This window comes from Gadus macrocephalus, chromosome 2 (genome assembly GCF_031168955.1).
Source record: "Gadus macrocephalus chromosome 2, ASM3116895v1".
Lineage (NCBI taxonomy): Eukaryota > Metazoa > Chordata > Actinopteri > Gadiformes > Gadidae > Gadus > Gadus macrocephalus.
The window spans coordinates 1,267,618-1,286,965 of NC_082383.1; the positions used below are offsets into that span (position 1 = coordinate 1,267,618).

At 44.7% G+C, this 19,348-nt stretch overlaps 4 protein-coding genes across 6 annotated transcripts; all 4 read right to left on the reverse strand.

Moving 5' to 3' along the window:
- Window positions 1-2,212: 2,212 nt before the first annotated feature.
- Window positions 2,213-5,809, reverse strand: cenpx (centromere protein X). 2 transcript variants are annotated; one of them, XR_009528676.1, is made up of 6 exons: window positions 5,692-5,809; window positions 5,173-5,224; window positions 5,020-5,073; window positions 4,430-4,518; window positions 3,342-4,087; window positions 2,213-3,267 (listed from the first exon to the last, which is right to left on the reverse strand). XR_009528676.1 is itself a non-coding variant. In XM_060069424.1 (5 exons), the coding sequence occupies exons 1-5, from the start codon at window positions 5,785-5,787 to the stop codon at window positions 4,073-4,075; spliced, it is 306 nt and encodes a 101-aa protein (XP_059925407.1). In that variant the 5' UTR covers window positions 5,788-5,809; the 3' UTR covers window positions 2,213-4,072. The 2 variants fall into 2 exon arrangements, 1 of the variants encoding a protein (XP_059925407.1); XM_060069424.1 differs by having other exon boundaries at window positions 2,213-4,087.
- Window positions 5,810-6,378: 569 nt separating this feature from the next.
- LOC132470554 (heterogeneous nuclear ribonucleoprotein A0-like) lies at window positions 6,379-8,347 on the reverse strand. The gene is made up of 5 exons (XM_060069272.1): window positions 8,254-8,347; window positions 8,049-8,116; window positions 7,861-7,956; window positions 6,958-7,104; window positions 6,379-6,761 (listed from the first exon to the last, which is right to left on the reverse strand). Exons 1-5 carry the CDS (start codon window positions 8,261-8,263, stop codon window positions 6,630-6,632), a joined length of 453 nt encoding a protein of 150 aa, XP_059925255.1. The 5' UTR covers window positions 8,264-8,347; the 3' UTR covers window positions 6,379-6,629.
- A 1,018-nt stretch (window positions 8,348-9,365) lies between these two features.
- Window positions 9,366-11,396, reverse strand: LOC132470628 (heterogeneous nuclear ribonucleoprotein A0-like). Its single transcript, XM_060069396.1, has 5 exons — window positions 11,319-11,396; window positions 11,102-11,166; window positions 10,914-11,009; window positions 10,654-10,800; window positions 9,366-10,344 (listed from the first exon to the last, which is right to left on the reverse strand). Exons 1-5 carry the CDS (start codon window positions 11,326-11,328, stop codon window positions 10,312-10,314), a joined length of 351 nt encoding a protein of 116 aa, XP_059925379.1. The 5' UTR covers window positions 11,329-11,396; the 3' UTR covers window positions 9,366-10,311.
- A 1,015-nt stretch (window positions 11,397-12,411) lies between these two features.
- Window positions 12,412-19,211, reverse strand: LOC132470292 (dnaJ homolog subfamily A member 3, mitochondrial-like). Of its 2 annotated transcripts, XR_009528622.1 has the most exons (12): window positions 18,938-19,202; window positions 18,435-18,571; window positions 18,263-18,346; window positions 17,908-18,123; window positions 17,422-17,574; window positions 16,529-16,676; window positions 15,616-15,680; window positions 14,717-14,845; window positions 13,835-13,950; window positions 13,596-13,693; window positions 13,445-13,506; window positions 12,412-13,099 (listed from the first exon to the last, which is right to left on the reverse strand). XR_009528622.1 is itself a non-coding variant. In XM_060068707.1 (11 exons), exons 1-11 carry the CDS (start codon window positions 19,146-19,148, stop codon window positions 13,077-13,079), a joined length of 1,380 nt encoding a protein of 459 aa, XP_059924690.1. In that variant the 5' UTR covers window positions 19,149-19,211; the 3' UTR covers window positions 12,412-13,076. The 2 variants fall into 2 exon arrangements, 1 of the variants encoding a protein (XP_059924690.1); XM_060068707.1 differs by lacking the exon at window positions 13,445-13,506 and having other exon boundaries at window positions 18,938-19,211.
- Window positions 19,212-19,348: the final 137 nt, after the last annotated feature.

Here is a 19,348-nt window from a genome sequence, read left to right on the forward strand (position 1 = left end):
CACATTTCGTTGTCTCTGTACTTGTACTCTGCGCAATGACAATAAAGTTGAATCCGAATCTGATCTACAGCCCCGTCGTACTGCCATTCCGTCGGTCGGTTGTTGTGGTTGTTGGTTCGACGTCGGCTGGGGGGAAAACGATCCCCGAGGCCAAACCCATCGCTCCCTGGTTGGTAACATCGGCCGACGTCGGTAGTTAAGGCCGCCGTACACAACAAGTGCTTGAGTCGTTCATCGTGCGTGTGTGTGTGTGTGTGTGTGTGTGTCTGAGGTGAGTATTCGTCAGTTTAACGGCCCAGACCTCATTCGCTGCGGTCCTGGGAGAAGTGTAACGAAGGGCAGCGTCACGCTGGGCCCCGCCAGCACGACCTGGAGAAATAGTAATTACTGACGGCAGTTTTACATTCAAACAGCTTTAATAAACCTTTCATGTCTCGCTAGTGCATGACGTCCAGACCCACCGTAAGCCTGATTGGCAATCTCTCACAGGATTTAGTTCTTTTTTTAACGGTCGGTATTTTTATGCGCTCGCTAAAAATAGAGCACGCTCTGACGACCAGGGTTCCCGTTGCGTTTCTGACGCTCATTTAGGGTACCAGGACGAACGCCCCCCCCCCCCCCCCCCCAACACACCCTTATTGACGTCACATCACCCAAAGTGCCCCTTTTATTTTTAGATACTCCCCCCCCCCCCCCCATAACTAATTGTTCACAGCAATGAGTCTGTGCCGTAGAGTAAGAGGATTAATCTGTTGTGGTCACCTATGTCCTGACCGAGGAGGGAGGGAGGGAGCTGAGGGGGAGAAGGGGGGAGGGAGGGAGGCGGTAAGGAACACAGGGTTACAGAAATAGCCCAGGCCCCGGGCCTAATTGTCCGACCCGCTCACCCCCCCCTTCGCTCCCCTCCCCAGCCCCCTAAACCCCTATCCCCCTCCTCAGCTGCACGCCAAGGTCCGTGACCCAATCATCCACCTGGCTTGTTCCGGAAGACTCCTTTCCGCCCCCCGCGGCGAGCAAAGCCCCGGTCAATGCGCCGGTCCCCCCCCCCGTCCCAGACCCCTCCCCCCGTCCCAGACCAACGGTCAAGCGCCACTACCAGTTAGGGGCGCGCCTCGCAGAGGGCGCGGGTGTCTGGGGCGGCCAGGTATGCTCTAATCCTCCCTGGCATGGGCCCCATGGGTCCCTAACGAAGAACGGCCCTGAGGCCCCCCCCCCTTCCGCAGAGGGCCCCGGGGAACCTCTGCATGTCACGGCGGTGTAAACAGCAGGGCCGAGACGCGGCTTTATTTACATTCTCCCCGCGCACGCTATAGCCTTTTCCCCTCGTTCGTACGTCCGTCCGTCCGTCCATGCACATGTGGTTTCCGTGAGTGTGAGTGTGTGTGTGTGTGTTTTTGTTATTCGCCGTTGCGACTGTTTGTGCCGGAGCATATGTGTTTTGGTAGCATCTCGTGGGGTTGTGTACGGGGGGCTCGCGTGTGAGCGCATGGGAGAGCAACGCGTCCCATGAGGAATGCATTCTCCTGCGTCCCCTTCAGCATTCCTGCCTGGTGGAGGGCGGCCCCCCTGGCCATGGGGTTGGGGGGGCAGGGGCCTCCTGTCTCCTGAGCGATAATGCATTACAGCCGCAGTAGCCGCGGCGCTAGCACGCGCGGCGGCGTGGCTGGCATGTATTTGGGAGGGTTCTGTTTAGCTGCGACTGCACAACAAAGATGTGTTGTTTACGGATGAGTCCTTGAATAGAACATGGAATGGTGGCCAATAACAAATGTTGCCCTCTCTCCATTCTGTTGCGAATGCTTCAGGATTCCTCAAAATAACATAAGTTCTTGTTTTTTTTTGGTCTAAAAACAACAAAACCAAAACAAAGGTGCAAATCGGAAGCCGACCATGAGTTTTAAAATACGAACATGTAGACTGAGGAGGACTTTGATGAACTAATCCACTCTTGAGTTCCTTCCTATTTGAACTACCATCTGGAACTATTTGTATACATCGTTCGCATTTTTCTTGGGTCAAACACTGAAGATTATATTGTATAACGGAAATGCCTGCTGTCATGTTATGATCCACACATTGGATATCGGTGGATATATACCGGAGGGAAGGCTTAAAATTGGAAATAAACTCTGCGGACGGGAGCTGCATCACAAGAGGCACACCAAACAATGACCATCTAATGGAACTTACAGCCTGAGATAAAACACAAATCAAATATCAAGTACCTTTTATTGGCATCTGCAAAATTTAAATCTCAAGAAAAGGGCCAATTATAGGTTATGATTAAACAGTCAGCCAACTAGAAATCAGCAGATTAAACGTTGAGCATGTTGGAACAGTCAGCAGGCTAAAAAATGACAGAAAGCTGCAACTGTCAGCATGCTGGAAGAGCAGAACGATGAAAAAGTCTGCAAGTCTAAACAGTCAGCAAGCTGGAACACCCAGAAGCCATAACTGAAACAGTCAGCAAGCTGGAACAGCAGACAATAGAAGAATCTGCAAGTCGGAACAGTCGGCAAGCGAGAACCGCCAGCAAGCTAGAAAAGACGGAACGCTGGAAGAGCAGAGCGCTGGAAGAGTCTGCGAGCCGGAACAGTCAGCAAGCTGGAAGAGAGCTTCTCCAGAGCTTCTGCTCAGGCTGCTGACACTCCCAGCCTTTAAAGTGTGATCAAGAAAAGCTTGAAGTCATTACGGTCCTCCACGTTCCCCAATGCTTTTCTTTTTAGTCTTAACTGCTTGCGTATGTTTAATAAGCCAGCCTTCAGATGTAATTTGTTCCACTCAGATGCATTAGGAGGAAAGCGGTACAGTAGTGGACTACCTCATACCATCTAAACGTCTTGTGGAAAGTGTCCGGGGCCAAATCCCACAAACCCATTCTTTCTTTGTGTGTGAGTGTGTGAGTGATTGTATGTGTGCATGTGGCCTATGAGTAGACAGATGCAAATCAAACATTTTATATATAAAATCTCAAGGACAGCTTTTTCTACTTTAACAATGAAGTGTAACCTAAAATGCGTTAAAAGTCCAAAAAACACGTCACAGATATCCAAACTTTTTTTTATTTCTTGTCATCAGTGAGTGCCGACCACAGACCCGGTCCTCCATCAGAACCCCATGCTGGGTGCATACCCGCCGTACTAGCACCCTGACGCTTACTACTTCTGTGGGTTCCAGCTGTCGGCGCGCGCCAGTGAGTCGAAGGGAGTGCAGTGAGTCACCGAGGGCCACGCAGCTAAACACGCGGTGAGGTGTCGCGCAGCTATGCTGACCATCAACACACACACACACACACACACACACACACACACACACACACACACACACACACACACACACACACACACACACACACACACACACACACACACACACACACACACACACACACACACACACAGCGCTCCTTGCGTTTATTTACCTGCAGAACCACACACTATACTCATCTTTGGGCCGCGTTCCAATGTGTTTTATGCTCGCTTTCAAGCGCAGGGGGTTAATCTATGCGTGTGGTCCAAGACAAGCGCAGGCATTCACTGAACCAACGCCGCCGTTCAACTTTCCCCTGCGAAGACCAGAGGTCTCCAGTAGCCCCTCCAACCCCTCCACCACCACCACCAGTCCCCTACACCCCCCTCCCCTCCCAACCTCTAACCAAACATCGCAGGACAGCAAAAGGGAACTTCAAAGTGGCCAGAGGGGGGTACATGTATTTTTTTTTCCCTGCCACTTGTCATCATCTAAGGGACTGGCTGCGCCCCTTATTACGCTAATTGCTCCCAACTGCTCCGGGAGGCTTTGATGAAGGCCGGCCCGTGAGCACCTGCTGTTGCGCTGAGTTAGCACAGGTGGGCACTCACTCTCACTTTTGCTGCTGTTAACGGGACTTAAAAAACATACTCTTTCTAAAATAAACAAAACTGCCTTCATCTTCATCATGAAACGTTGATAATGATTCTTAATTTGAGTCCTTTATGGTACTAGAGATCCTCCCGGCAGAAAGCGAGAACGAGCAGAGTAGAACCGCTTTTTGTGCGCGGCGGCCTGGCGCCATCTTGTGGTAAAACCGGGGTTAGAAATCCAGCAACTGCAAAACAAGCCAGATTCAGACGTCAGAATAATATAGGCGGTAGCTCTAGACAGGCTAAAACCGTCTGCCAAACTCGTTGCATGTGTGAGAAAAAGATGGTGATGATTTAATGTTTTACTTAAATACCACTATAATATTAAAAAATATACATTAAAGGAAATTATAATTTAGGTCAACTAGAGACAGCCTGCAATTGACCACATTTTCTGAATAAGCATGAATAAACGAAGAAGACTCGAAGACTTCCATTGAACATTATAATATTTAGTGAATTGAGTGTATTGATGCACAGTGTATAAATACAGGTAAACATAGTGTACTAAAACATCAGTGAACTACCAGTTGAGGAAGGATCTTCTCAAAGTGCTCTATGTGCACTTGATCACAATCCTCAGATTCAGCTTGCTTCAGTGACCTCAATGCCGCCTCTGAAAAAAATAAAGAAAATAAAGGTAACATCACCCATTGGATGATTCGTATAACAATAACAAACCCCTCGTTATAGCTAGATGGACCGGTTAGCCAGCACTAACCAGGATGCCTGGATCCAGAACCCCCCCCCCCCTGACGAATACCGGCTGGCTCCTCAGCCTTCACCTCATCACCATGGACTACACTCATTTTCTCTTCATTTGTAGTATTTAATTTGACTTAAAAAGTTTTTATCCATTATTTATGTCAGTTATGGCCCCCATTGCACTTCAAACCGTCCCTGACCGGGGGTCCCCTGCTTACTTAATTCTACTTAAGGATATAATATGTAACATTTGGACATGAGATTGCTCTTAACCACTAGATGACTCTTCATCGCTTTATCAAACGAAGAAGAAGAAAATAAACAGACGTTTTCGTTTGATAAACTAAAACATTACAAATGAAATGGACTTGACGAACGAAGGACCAACCATACCACATTCCCTTGTACATACCTTGAACCAGCACCTTCAGCATCTCGGACATCAGTATGGTTGCGTCACTACTGACTGTTGGTGGAGGGGGAGATGAATCAGTCAACACAACAACACAACGACCGCTCAGTTTACCTTTACATCAGGTTTAATCGTACATGGATCCGGACTCACGTCTGGTTTTATCTTCCTTGAAGTGACCTGACAGGAGCTTGCTCACGGTCTCCTGTAGGGGAATAAACCACGTATATGAATAGACAGTGAAAATGACTGAATTAATAAGTTGACGTGAAGCATGAATAGTGAATATCCAGACAAAGGCCTCTGTGTGTCAAAACGCTCAAATAAAGTAAACGCAACAGAATGACAAAAAGATACAACCCCTCACGTAGGAGTATTGTGTGTTATTTCCGACGTTTACAGCTACTGAAGATACTCTTAAGAGAGGATTCACGAACATGTGCTGCCGGTATAAAGGTGATACTCAGCAGTGAAGACGTGGGACTTCATGACGTAGTTAACGTTATGCTGGTGTCTGTCCCATCGCATTGTAAATGTATTTACTAATGTAATGCCATTGAAATTATAGTAATTAATTACTCAGTGATACGTAATAGGGCTTGGATGAGATACATCTTAGTTTCAAGAAAGGAATGCCCATGTTTTCCAGTAAAGCTGCCGAGTTTTACTTACCTTTTTAAATTCCACTCGGTGTTCTTTCTCCGCCATGTTTACAGCGACGCAGGATTCCCGCAAATTTGTTTGGCTGGTTGGAACACGGTACGTCATCAACACCGCGTTCCGTCATTGGTCCGATCCAACAAGCCCCGCCCCCAGAGGACGATAATAACAAACAGCGCTACATAAAACAGATTTCTCTCTGAATATTATTATTCTATTTAAATGGCTCTGATAACTCGTACCCTAAACAATAACCCACTGTTTGATTGGTTTTGAACTGAATATTTGTTGATCTTTTTTTTTTTATGTAACCATGGGCAATAATGTAGGCTATGGTGATAAATGCTAAATGCATATCACGAAGATTATGTATTCTTGTTATTTTTTCTCTTCCGTTAGCATCTGCAAACATTATTTAAAGTGAGGGTTTTTTTCTACCAAAAGGCATAGACAAGACATAATCCGCCTCTTCTTTTTTCCGGAGGTTGCAAAAAATGTGTTTCTGAATATTCATAACTCGTAAATTTCCAAATAGCATCAGTAAAATTCCAGCGAGCTGACGAAGTTAACAAAACGGTTACTCTGCATCTGTAGAATATTTTGTTCCCACTTATATTGTTCTCCAAAGTGGGTAAGTGCTTCGGGGCTGCTTTGAACTCATCAGTCTCATTTCATGTAAATGTTAAAATGGTTTCCAAGCCATTTACCACATAATTTATTTCAGACACACCAGACATTTATATATTACAAAATAATTTTCTTTAGTATTCAGTAAAATCACACTCATGTCTGATGTAAAGTAAACAAGATAACAAAGGATATGGGTACAAAGACTGCAGAAAGATAGTTAAATCATTTTAAACTCAAAACTTTTGAAAAGACAAAACCTGTATTATAGATTTTTTTCTTTGCAATTGACATCACATTTACATAATACATTTCAATCTGGTTCATGTGAGCTCTTGGTCCAGCCACTGGGCGTCCTCGAAGATGTAACCCAGGCCCATGGAGCGCCTTGCTCTGGGCTGAGACCCACTGCTGGCGGTCGAGGAGCTCACGATCAGGTCATCCCCAGATTCTCTCTAACAAAAAACAAGGGCTACCTGGTCAGGTGGCGTGACGACGAAACAACAACACCTGAAAACGTCTCAGAATAGCAAAATGCGCAGGCCTTTCTATACCCTGGATTTTATTTTCCTTTTTCAAAAAGTAATTATAATGCGATGTTGAAGACGTTTTTTGGGGCTTTTAGAGGATCAGTGGAAGTTAGGGAATTACCTTTGGGCTAACTACCCTTCGCACGACCGCCAAGTCGCCTCCAATGAAGTGAGGCCCGGCCATCTCTGCCTTGTCGGCCTCTTCCCCCGTGGCAAACCTGACGAATCCCATCGCCTTGCTGTCTTCCGACTTGTAGTTTTTAAGGATCTGTGCGAGGGATCAGAAGTCACTGCCTGCCAGAGTAGCTGTAGTAGTAGAGTCATATATGGTCGATAGGGTTTACATGTGGTCCATAGTGTTTAAATGTGGTCCATAGTGTTTAAATGTGGTCCATGGTGTTTAAATGTGGGCGATAGTGTTTAAATGTGGTCGATAGGGTTTACGTGTGGTCCATAGTGTTTAAATGTGGGTGATAGTGTTTAAATGTGGGCGATAGTGTTTACATGTGGTCCATAGGGTTTACATGTGGTCCATAGTGTTTAAATATGGTTGATAGTGTTTAAATGTGGTCGATAGTGTTTACATGTGGTCGATATTGTTTAAATGTGATCGATAGTGTTTAAATATGGTCGATAGTGTTTAAATATGTTCTTTTCCCTCACTCTCCACCTCATCCCTAACTCTCCACCTCAAGCTGGTGTGTAGTGAGCGTTCTGGCACCGATTGGCTGCCGTGCATCACCCAAGTGGGTGCTACATATTGGTGGTGGTTAGTGAGGTCCCCCCTTCACTTTAGGCGTCTTTGAGTGTTATTAATTATTATTATTCTTCATGTTTAACCTCTGTTTTCCTTTTATTCCTAGTCTGTTTTACATAGTTTTGAATGATGACTATATGCTCTGTAAGGTGACCTTGGGTGTCTTGAAAGGCGCCTCTAAATTAAATGTATTATTATTATTATTATTATTTTGTTGTAAAACGCCTGTAAATTCAATCAGGCAAGTTTCTAGTTTTCTGAGTTCACCTTGCACCCAGTGACGTTTCCCCAGTCTCTGAAGTAGGCCTGCATGTAGCCTTCGTTGATGAAGGCGTTCAACTGCTTAACGATCAGTCCATGTTCCTGCCACATTGCATAAATAAACAACCAAATGATGCTATTGTATTATATAGGTTACATACTGTATATGTTATAGTGAGATCATTTGTACTTACCAGCTGATAGTTCTTTTCCAAATCAGCCATGAACATCTTAGGTAGGCTGATGTATGATCTCTTCTCTTCTGTTTTTGTACCAACAGGAGAAAAAATATATGCAAATAAATTACAATGTGTGTGTTTGTGTGGGCATACATATGTGCGTATGTTCACAATAAATACAATACATACAATATTTTTTACAAAGAATAAGGGTACATACCAGTGTCCATCTTTGCTGTGAAGGAACTAAGGCTTTTGTGAGGAAGAGATATGAAGGGAGCCCCTTTAAAAGCTAAGGGGGTGGGTTACAGTAAGGTATTTACGGGATGCAGAATGTTTTGCTTCCGTATTCCTTCTTAAGAAAATGAGGAGCAACATTCCATTCTCAGTGTGTCATCCGCCACACTTTTGAGATTGCACTGTAAATTGTTTCTAGAAGTCTTAAATGGTTAAATGACAGATGGGGTCTAATTTTAGTCTTTGTTTCCTCTTTGACTGGTTAGACTGCATTATCAGACACAGAAATATAGTGTTGAGACACACAGGTGTTCATTTGGCATAAGAGCATACAAATACATGAAAAACGTATATTTCAAAATTCAGTGGTCAAACAGCTGCATATGATTTAATACAAAAATCCATTCCAAGCTATATGATTAGCCATATTGTAGAATTGATTACCCAATTGTATTCGTGTTCACCTTAGGCTTAAGTTTTGCGTTCAGGTACAATATTATTTTGACATATTTTTCAATAACCAAATATTGCGCTTTGAGCTTGATAATGACTGGATATGCGAGTGCATGTATATGCTAAATGGAGTCGCGGTTGTATTGATCAATCACCTGGTTGGAGACATTTTACCTGAGCTTATTATTTGACTCACTTACAAGCTCTGCACCGAAAACGCGCACAATAAGTGAACAAATTATAAAAAAAAAGCAAAAAATAAATAAATGGAGAAATATCTTGGAATATGAACTATCCAAAATAGGAAATACGGAGGGGATAGTATAGGATATACAAAACGTTTTTATTAAAACTGGGCTACAGGTTTGCGTGCTTGCCTTTGAACTACTTACCCAACACTATGTGTTAGTAGGAATGTCTCACAGAAGCATGTTTGTAAACCCTCTATGTTGAAACCCAATAATTGCTGAAGGGTTCATCAGCAATTTGCACATTCCGGATCTCAGTACAAATAGACTGATTACTAGAGCTCTTTTCACGTCTAAATGATTGTGCAATGCACCACAGAGAGGATGAACTAGGCTATGGTGGTAAACAATCAGGGCCATGTTGAGTGTTGTGAATAAAATCAAGAGCCAGACATTAATTAAAATGATAATTTTATTGAAGAAATGTAGGTAGTAACACTGCATGAATGCACAATATTGTATTTTTTTTTCAATTTTTGTGGTTAGCTCTACCAACAAAACTGATTAATAAGGCAAAATACTACTTATCAATTGCTGATTTTCTTTGTACAAAATGATAATTGCACAGTTAAACTAAACACATTTGGATAACAGTACCTTTGTCTTTAACAAAACAACTGATAAGCTCATGGTTTTCAGCACAACTGATTGATAGAGAAAAACAGTCAACGCAACAAGTCGTATCTCAAATCGCGTGGCTTACTTTGGTAACTTCAGAGCAAAACAATAGAGCCTTTAATGCCAAACCTAAGCAAAACTTTGATTGACTCTTTAAATTCTGTAAATTCTTGTCCCAGAGGTCACAGAAGTGTTCAGGTTTTTAATATTCATTATTTTTTCTATATTCATGTCACGTAAATTGTCCTAATAATAGCTATAAGACGACAGAAGTAAACAGAACTCTGCATCAATAGACTATCTTCACAACACCCACATATGTTGTTCTCAGAAGTGGGCAGTAGGGCCTCCTATGGGTAATACATGGTACTGCAAAGAACTCATTATCAGCCAAATTAAATTCAATGTCAAATGGTTTCCAAACCATTTGCCACATCTATTTATTTGAGACACACCAGACATTTATAGTTCAATATATTTCAAACCGAATCTGTTTTAGTATTCAGTCAAATCCCACTCATGACGGAGGTAGAGTAAACAAGTTAACAAAGGTCGTGAGAAAAAAGATTGCAGAAAAGTTTGGCAGCTTAAAAAAATATTGAAACTCGAATATATTGAAAAGACGAAACCTGTACTAACAGATTGATTTCTTTGCATTTGACATCACAATACATAACACAAGTTCATCTTGTCCATGTCATCTGACAGCAGAGCAGTTCAGGTCATCCCCACATCCTCTCCGAAACGAGGGGTACCTGGTCAGGTGGTGATACAAAGCACATTTAGGCCCAATCCCATTTCTACCCCTTCCCCCTTGTTTTGAAGGGGTAAGGGGTAGAAAGGAGATTGGGCCTTAGGCCCAATCTAATTTCTCTAATTGAGGCCCAATCTCATTTCTACCCCTTATCCCTTCCCCTTACCTCTTCAAAACAAGGGGGAGGGGTAAGGGGAAAGGGGAAAGGGGAAGGGGTAAGGGGTAGAAATGGGATTGGGCCTTAACGCCTCTCAGAATTGAACAAGTATAGCAGAGCCTTTTAGAGGATCAGGGGAGGTTACGGAATTACCTTTGGACAAACTACCCTTCGCACGACCGCCAAGTCGCCTCCAATGAAGTGAGGCCCGGCCATCTCTGCCTTGTCGGCCTCTTCCCCCGTGGCAAACCTGACGAATCCCATCGCCTTGCTGTCTTCCGACTTGTAGTTTTTAAGGATCTGTGCGAGGGATCAGAAGTCACTGCCTGCCAGAGTAGCTGTAGTAGTAGAGTCATTTTGTTGTAAAACGCCTGTAAATTCAATCAGGCAAGTTTCTAGTTTTCTGAGTTCACCTTGCACCCAGTGACGTTTCCCCAGTCTCTGAAGTAGGCCTGCATGTAGCCTTCGTTGATGAAGGCGTTCAACTGCTTAACGATCAGTCCATGTTCCTGCCACATTGCATAAATAAACAACCAAATGATGCTATTGTATTATATAGGTTACATACTGTATATGTTATAGTGAGATCATTTGTACTTACCAGCTGATAGTTCTTTTCCAAATCAGCCATGAACATCTTAGGTAGGCAGATGTAGGATCTCTTCTCTTGTTTATGTACCAACAGGAGAAAAACAATTATATCAATAAATTACAATTGTGTTTGTGTGTGTGCATATGTATGCATGTACACAATGAATACAGTACGTACAATAATTTATAATACAATACATAATAAAAAAATGAATAAGGGTAATCACCAGTGTCCATCTCTTCTGTGAAGGAACTAAGACTTGTTTGAGGAAGAGATATGAAGGAAGCCAATTTAAAAGCAAAGGGGGTTGGGTTACAATATGGTATTTACGGGATGCAGAATGTTTTGTTTCCGTCTTAAGAAAATAAAGAGCAACATTGAAGATCATGCACACATTCGAAGCAGTGTGTGTGACATTAAAATTGCGTGGTTATTAGATTGCTCCAGTAACAATGTCATTGTTCTTGGGAATTATTACATTGTTTCTGGAAAAAGAGTGTAATTGTAGCCTTTTTGTCCTCTTTGACTGGTTAGACTGCATTGTTAGACAAAGCAATAACGTTTGCACACGCAGGTGTAAATTTTGCATAACAGCATATGAATATATTAAAACCCAATAATATTTTTTGTGGTCCAACAACTGATTTAATCCAAAATCCGCTGCTATACCCAATAAGGCAAATATAATGCTTTGAGCTTGATAACGACAGATTACGGCCGAAACTGAAGGGTAGGGGATAGTAGACTAAAGGACATACAACGGGTACTCATTTAAAACCCTGCAGACTGCAGGATTGCGTACTTTGAACTACCGTACTTACCCAACACTAGGTGTTAGTAGATATGCCTCACAGAAGCACGTTTGTAAAACCCCTATGTTGAAACTCAGCAATTTGCATATTTCAACCCTGATCTCAGGACAAAGACGGATTCCTAGAGCTTATCTTAATGACACATGCCACCAGTGGAAGTATGAACTAGGCCAGAGCTGTCAAATCAAAGGCCATGGTGAGTTTTTGATTTATTGCCCCGAATCAAATGTTTTCCACGCACAACTTGACGCCGGATAATTGTCTTGAAACTTGAACCAGCCATTCTAAAAGGTCACTTATACGGTCTATTAGACAAACGTATAAGCAAATCGTCATGTGGTACCAGGTTTCGTCATAATGCCCAACGCAAAGACCTTCAATTGCATGCTGGGAATAGAAATAGTAAAATTTCAAGACATTGATTTTGTCGATGGATATACTATGTAAAATCGTCTAGTTACAGGACGGTAATTCCCAATGTATTTAAAAAAAGGAAAATAAAACAACTTTCATTTTCAATCAGTTTCTTTATTAGACATGTACAGGGGCTTATATTTAAATTATGTGAAGGGACAACTGCTTGATAAACGTCTAGTTATTTACAAATGTAAATCACCGGTCATACAGCAGGCTTAAATACAACAGTCTCTACAGTAATAGAGATGCTAGTAGTCTACCAAGCTTTGACCATTACCCGAAGGATAAGGAACACAATGTAGTTATATTGCTCAAGATTCTCAACCAGTGGAACGAGAAAAACAACTTGTGTCCGTATTATGTTTGATGAAAAAGTATTCATGAAAACACAAAGACATGTGTAGCATTTTAATCTATTTCTCTATGAGGTGGATTTCTGAAACATGCACACTTTGCAAATGAAAAATCCTGTCTGCCATGAAGACAAAAGAGGACTGGGATGGACAAGTAAATTGATGGACTCACGCCAACAAATGCGTTTGAGAGAACCTGGCAACTAAACTGATATCCAGTAATAGGTCGTCATGGAACATGGTCTTCCAAGGTGGATGCGTCCCCCCTACCGACACATCCACCCACTGTTATCTCCGTGCTGTAGCGCGCGACCCCTTCCTCAGGACGGGTTCTGTCCTGTGTTCAGCTTGAGGAACCCACCCGAGTGGGACCTCCGTCCAGGGAGGTGCTGGATCAACAACTCAGTTCCCGGTGGACCTTTTACCTTAAATAAGGAGCGAAAGCAATTCGTCAAGAAAAGGGTATGCTTTGATGTCCATCCGGGAGCCACAAACCAGCTCATGGTGACATTAGTCAACTTTTTGTAACATTATACACATTAACATTAGACACTTGATCAAACATTAGACACATACAACATTCAGAAAGAAGGTAGCAGAGAGAAAGGGGAATATAAGTTTGGTACTTTTTTATTATCTATTCTGTAATCAAAATACGAATAAGCATGTTTACATTGATAAACCGACAGGAAACAGATAATTTTTTGGTGGTAAAGTAGCACCATCTCATTCCCCCCTCTCTCTTTTTCCTCATCGCGCCTCCGTCCCACCTCAGTCTGCATAGCACTGCTGCCCCCACCTGGACGGAGACCAGTACTGCGCCAGGCTTACACTAAAACATGTACAGATAAAAACTAAATAAACAGGAAGGGAGAATAAAGGGAATTCTTTGTTTCCACGCCACAGCGCTCAACAACTTACCTTTCTTCGTGTCTGTGACTCCGTTTACTGTTCCCTCGACTTCCGTTTCATCCTCAGCATAGCTCATCAGCAGCGTCTTCTGTTTGTCTGTCAGCGTCCTGGACAGGAAAGGAACATCATCCCGTTTAGCTACTTCCAGTCATGTAGTTGATAGTCAGGTTTTTTTTTTTTTTTTGCATCTTTTAAGATATTGAATCCATCATGTTCAAGTCACTGAAATATTAACTAAATAAACTCACTTGGGCACTTTGATTTTGACGTGAACGTAGTGGTCTCCGAAGCCATGGCTGCTGACCTTGGCGATTCCTTTCCCAGAGAGACGGATCCTCTGGTCCGTCTGGATGCCAGCAGGAATCTGGACAAACAAAGAAAACATGTTAACCTAAGATATTTAAAGTTACTGGGTTTGTCTCCAGCTCTTGTGGCTCAACCCTCCCGGCCCTTTAGTGACACGCATTTATATTCCACGTGGTTTTCGATCAATAAGTCTTAAACTCGTTAATCGGGTGTCATTGGAGGGTCAGAGATAGGTCATATTCATTCTCTTCTCGATCTCCCTCTCTCTTTCTCCCCCCAAACCCCTCTCTCTTACTGTCACTCTCTCTCTTAGCTTCATGATGAGCTTAGTCTGGCTGAACGGAAGTGGACAGCGTCTATTGCCTAGCGTCGGATTTGGCCGCGACTCCTCCCCTTCCGGTTGCTGGCGTTCCCGTATTGTGCTCCCCCTCAAACTCGGAAACTAGGCAGTATGGCGAGTTTTGAAGAGGACTTTGACGGCGCTGTAAAGTTGGCATGTTTGGCTCTTTCCGTCGAAAATTGCAAAGAACTGCAAAAGATTTGCTTACAGCATTTGCTGAGGAAGAAAGGTGTTCTATTTTGCATGGATACCGCTGCTGCTTCCCGGGCTTAGCCCCGCCCTAGACGATTGTGATTGGTTTAAAGAAATAAAAACAGGCCCGCCCAGTTTCCCCACGGATAGACGGCTCGAGGTAGCGTGGCTCCAGACCATTCTACTTGCTGTAGTTTGGTCTGGCTTTGCGAGACTATGATGAGCTCATCTATGATTTCCATAGGCTAAGTTGTGAATGCTTGCGTTTGTGTGCGCATGCAGGCTTCCTCACCGGTAGGTTGAGGGTCTCGTAGAGGCCTTGTGATCTGGCACTGCCTCCCAGGATGGCTTGGGCCACGGAGATGAGCAGATCCGAGTGGACGTCAGCGCCCTCTCTTCTGAACACCGGACTCTTCTGGACCTGTTGATCCACACCAGCACACAGGGACACTGAATCATCCGTACGCAGGCCCGGCGCTCGGCATAGGCGACCTAGGCGATCGCCTAGGTCGGCAAATGTGTTGGGGGCGCCCTCTGGTGGCGCCCTTAATTAATTAACAAATGGAACGGAGAAGGGAGGGGGCCGGGATTAATTGTAAGGTCTTTTTCACCAGTTTGTGTATTTTTTTTGGGGAGAAATTTCATAGTTGTCAGTTAAAGTTTTTTTTGGGAGAGACATGCTGAATAAATGCATGTTTTCAAACTCAAAAATATTATTTTTTGAGTGATTTCAATAATGACCAAAGTAATCGTGATTATGATTTTTCCCATAATCGAGCAGCCCTACTTCATTCTATAAAATGAAAAAATAATGGCAAATGCCCAGAGGTCCGCTAAAGCTGCCTGCTATTCCAGACAAGCAGGCAAGAAAACAACCGTTTATTTTTTTGATGATTTGAAGCTGAAGTGCAACCAAAAATATTCAGAATCGCAAGGAACAAATGTTTTTCGGATTTTTACTTGAATGTTGTAGATCCTAGTTTGTATCCATCCTAAAATAAAGATCAATAAATCAAGGTCTTTCTGTTGATCTACTCAACGGTTTCAGAAGGATAGGTCGGACTCAGATCCAGTCCATCCTACACCACAATCCAATTATGTAGTCTGGGGAGCAGCGGAGCTTTGGGCGACAGCTTATATTTAGGATGGCCTGGCTAATCTCCCGTCAGACCCGTTAGTGTCCGCACTCACCCTGAAGGTGATGAAGATCTCCTTCTTGCCCACCGGCATCCTGACTGTCTGGCCCTCCTCCACTCCTAGAAAACATCAGACGGAAACAATTCTTACTAGCATTCTTACAAAGCATGCATGTGAAAAACATTTGTGGAAATAATAGATTTAACAGCCAATGTGTTTGTAATTACATAGCCATCCATCAGCTATCAGTAAGTGAAATGCTCTATGGGAATATCTGTTTCGAGTTGACTTATGGTGCGTTTTATTATCCATCCGTCTCGGAGGTCCAAGGACGTTGCCTAGCGACACGCATGAACACGCCCCTTTTCCTCAGATGGCGAACTTGCTTGCCCGGTTGAACTCGGAGGAGGCCGAGCAAGGATTCCGAGACAGAATTCAAGATGGCTGCACCCAGTGTGACTTGTAAGTATGAACTGTTGATCGTGTTTGGACCACTTTGGTGGTTTAAATGGCAATTTCAATCCCTCGTATTACTGCAATACCTTAATGCGTCCGTATCTCTGCCTATGGCCTATACTTATTTTTAAGCTATACTTACGACCGACGCACGAAACATAATAAAACGCTTGAAGTGTGGGCGTGACGTCACATCCGAGGTCCGAGTCGGTTCGCAGAGAATACTAAAACGCACGATGAGCCTGCCTCTGTATGACACAACAGAGCCCAAGCTCCCCTCCGAGAGGAGAGAGGATTTCTCTGGCTTAGTCTTAAAATATTTCCTGCTCCCTCTCTTCAACTCTTGAATCGACAGCAGTTTTAATTACTACTGGGCTCGGCGTCAATAAACCTAACCCTTCGTCACACGGCGGACGCCTCAACACCAAAACTACGATTCGCTTTTCGACGAGCAAGAGGCTCCCGTCTCCGTGTCGAGGTGGAACCGACGGCGAGCGGAGGGTCGACTGACCTGCCGGCACGGGCACCATCAGCGTCCTCCTCTGCTTGGTCTGGCCGGTGCCGCGGCAGGAGCCACAGGGGGTGGAGACCACCGAGCCCTTGCCGCCACAGCGCCGGCAGGTGGAGCGCATCACGAAGGGGCCCGTGTTCACCGTCTCCTGCAGGGGGAGGGGGGGGGGAGCAAACGCACGGACCGTTGAGAACCCCCCCCCGGAAAAAGGGAAAACGTGATAAAGTGAAAAATCACTTCTCTCACTCTTTTGCAATCAGCATAGATGTATGTCGTTTGCATATAGATGAGCATATCGTTAGCCTCATAGCTTAATTGGCTCAGTCGTATTTTAACTTTCATCTTGTATTTTGCGTCAAAAATGCCTGTCATGTAGATGACTTAGGCAGATAGTGATTATGGAATGTAAAAAGCACCCTGATTGGCTAAGAACGGAGCCAATGAGGCACAGTGAATCAGCAGCGTTAGGCTCAATCCCATTTCTACCCCTTAACCCTTCCCCTTACCCCTCCCCCTTGTTTTGAAGGGGGAAGAAGGGGTAAGAAATGGGATTGGGCCTAAGGCCCAATCCCATTTCTTACCCCTTCTTCCCCCTTCAAAACAAGGGGGAGGGGTAAGGGTAAGGGGTCGAAATGGAATTGGGCCTTAGGCTAGATATCACAATTTGGGCAGAACATGACTCAGGATAACTGCTATGATGCTGAAGCTGCATGGTTAACTCCGAGTGTGAATCTGTATTAACCATTGTAAATCGCTTTGGATAAAAGCGTCTGCTAAATGTAAATGTACAAGACCCTATGTGGACCCTAGAAAGGGTCTGGACCCTGGACCCTGGCTCTTGTCCTACCGGGCGAGAGCGAGGGCCTGCAGCAGCATGGTGCCTGTGGACTCACCATGCCGGAGCCGTTGCAGTGCTGGCAGTGCTGGACCTTGGTCCCGGGTTCGTGACCCTTGCCTTCGCAGCGCTGACACGAGGCCTCCATGTTGATGGTGATCTCTTTGTTGACGCCCTTCGCTGCCTGGGTGAAGGTCAGCTCCATGATGTACTGGGACACAAACAGAGCAGGCCGTTGACAACACACCTCTTCAACAGGAGACAAAGATAGCTAATGAACTTGAAAAACACATCAACGTTTGCTTTTCAGCTTTTTTTCCCCTCTGGTCTAAAATGTAGCATCTGATCACACTTATGGCATATAAAAAGACTTCCACACAGTCGTGACACTAAGCTCATAATCACGATCCTCTATTCGAGATTGCTGCTTCACACGAGCGGGAGACAAACCCTCGCGTTTGCACTACGAACATCCGGATCAACCATGTGGAGAAAACAAAACTGACACAGGCTTTTTCAAATCCTTCGCGGAAACCTCACTGACCTCTTGCGGCTGGTCGAAGATGGCGTTGAAGTCTCCGAAGCCCCGCGAGCCGGAGAACTCCCCGAAGATCTTGCGGAAGAGCTCCTCGGGGTCCACGCTGCTGGCCTGGCCACTCCAGTACTGCTGCCCGCCGCCGCCGCCCGCCTGCCCGGCGCCGCCGAGGCCGGCCGAACCGTACGTGTCGTACTGCTTCCTCTTGCCCTCGTCACTCAGGACCTATCACGTCGCGCGCAGCAAACAGGTGACAATACATTAGCAACATCAGTCACACATGATGGTAAACAGTAGAACCCGCAATCATCAGAGATCCTTTGTCAGAGCAACTGAGAGTGCATTCCCCTGGCGAGATCCTCACCTCATATGCTTCAGCCAGCTGAGCAAACTTCTCCTTGGCCTTAGGGTCATCTTTGTTAGTGTCAGGGTGAAACTTTTTGGCCAACTAAAAGGGAGGAGAACAACAAATATAAACGGTAAATAAATGGAGATGCAAATACACGCTGTTAGGCAGGGGGCAGAAGGTAACATACCTGGTAGTAGGACTGCTTGATCTCTTTCTGGGTTGCCGTGCGTGGTACGGACAATATCTGATAGAAGTCCTGCTTGCTACTGGCTTGGACACTTGTGTGGAAGTTCACTGTGCGGATGGTGTTCGGTACTTTGACACCTGGAAATAAACAATGCGTTAGTTTAGCTGCAATGCCGCAGTATTGCAGCAGTTAAGCGTTTGGCCAAAAATCAAAAAGTGTAGTTTGCTTCGACAATTGCCTCGATTCGACTTTATATACAAAACATTCACATACACATCCGAAGCTGAACCATCTAGAACGGATGATATTGGCTCATACCATACGCACCTTCAAATACAGTGTCTAAAATAATCTGACAAGAACAGATCGGGTTTGCATTAAGATAAGCCTGATCGCCCCCATAGACCTGCTCTTAAAAAAATAAACAGAGAATGTACCAGACTGGATACAGTAGGGCTAGCTTGGTCTATGTAGCCTAGCATGAAGCTCCGCAGTTCACTCACCTGACAGCCCTCTCAATGTCACGGCGGCGGCCGTCCCTGAGCCCAACGTGGCGCCAGCCCCAGACAATCTTTTGCTCGCCCCGAGGGTAGAGACAGTCCTGGCACTGCGATGTGAGGCACATGAAAGAGCCCCACATGCATTGCGACCTCCTGAAGACACGGCTACCGTTATCCAGCGTGCTGAACGACGAGCTGCTGGGGACGCCATCATTTCTCCACAAGCCTGGAAGCGGCTGCTGCTCCCGGAGCACACTGCGCATGTGCCCAGACAACGAGGCGTGGTTATCGTTTCCGCGTGGTTAAAGATATTCATGTTTCGAGACTGCCGACCCTTGTTTATAAAATTGCATAGATTTTTTTATTGGTTATCAATGCAATAAAATGCCCTTTCAGTTGTACATACAAAAAATA

Excerpts from the sequence above, each read along its gene's own strand:
- cenpx (XM_060069424.1), bottom strand. The coding sequence starts at position 5,787 with ATGACGTACCGTGTTCCAACCAGCCAAACAAATTTGCGGGAATCCTGC. Across the intron at positions 5,225-5,691 it reads ACCGAGTGGAATTTAAAAAG|GAGACCGTGAGCAAGCTCCT; the intron begins GTAAGTAAAACT and ends ATTCCCCTACAG. Across the intron at positions 5,074-5,172 it reads CAAGGAAGATAAAACCAGAC|TCAGTAGTGACGCAACCATA; the intron begins GTGAGTCCGGAT and ends CTCCACCAACAG.
- LOC132470554 (XM_060069272.1), bottom strand. Across the intron at positions 7,105-7,860 it reads GAAACGTCACTGGGTGCAAG|ATCCTTAAAAACTACAAGTC; the intron begins GTGAACTCAGAA and ends TCCCTCGCACAG. Across the intron at positions 6,762-6,957 it reads GAAGGGTAGTTAGCCCAAAG|AGAGAATCTGGGGATGACCT; the intron begins GTAATTCCCTAA and ends GTTTTTTGTTAG.
- LOC132470628 (XM_060069396.1), bottom strand. Across the intron at positions 11,010-11,101 it reads TGGAAAAGAACTATCAGCTG|GAACATGGACTGATCGTTAA; the intron begins GTAAGTACAAAT and ends GCAATGTGGCAG. Across the intron at positions 10,345-10,653 it reads GAAGGGTAGTTTGTCCAAAG|GTACCCCTCGTTTCGGAGAG; the intron begins GTAATTCCGTAA and ends CCACCTGACCAG.
- LOC132470292 (XM_060068707.1), bottom strand. The coding sequence starts at position 19,148 with ATGATGGCGTCCCCAGCAGCTCGTCGTTCAGCACGCTGGATAACGGTA. Across the intron at positions 13,951-14,716 it reads ACGAGACCCTCAACCTACCG|ATTCCTGCTGGCATCCAGAC; the intron begins GTGAGGAAGCCT and ends TTGTTTGTCCAG. Across the intron at positions 13,100-13,595 it reads AGTCACAGACACGAAGAAAG|GTAAAAGGTCCACCGGGAAC; the intron begins GTAAGTTGTTGA and ends TCCTTATTTAAG.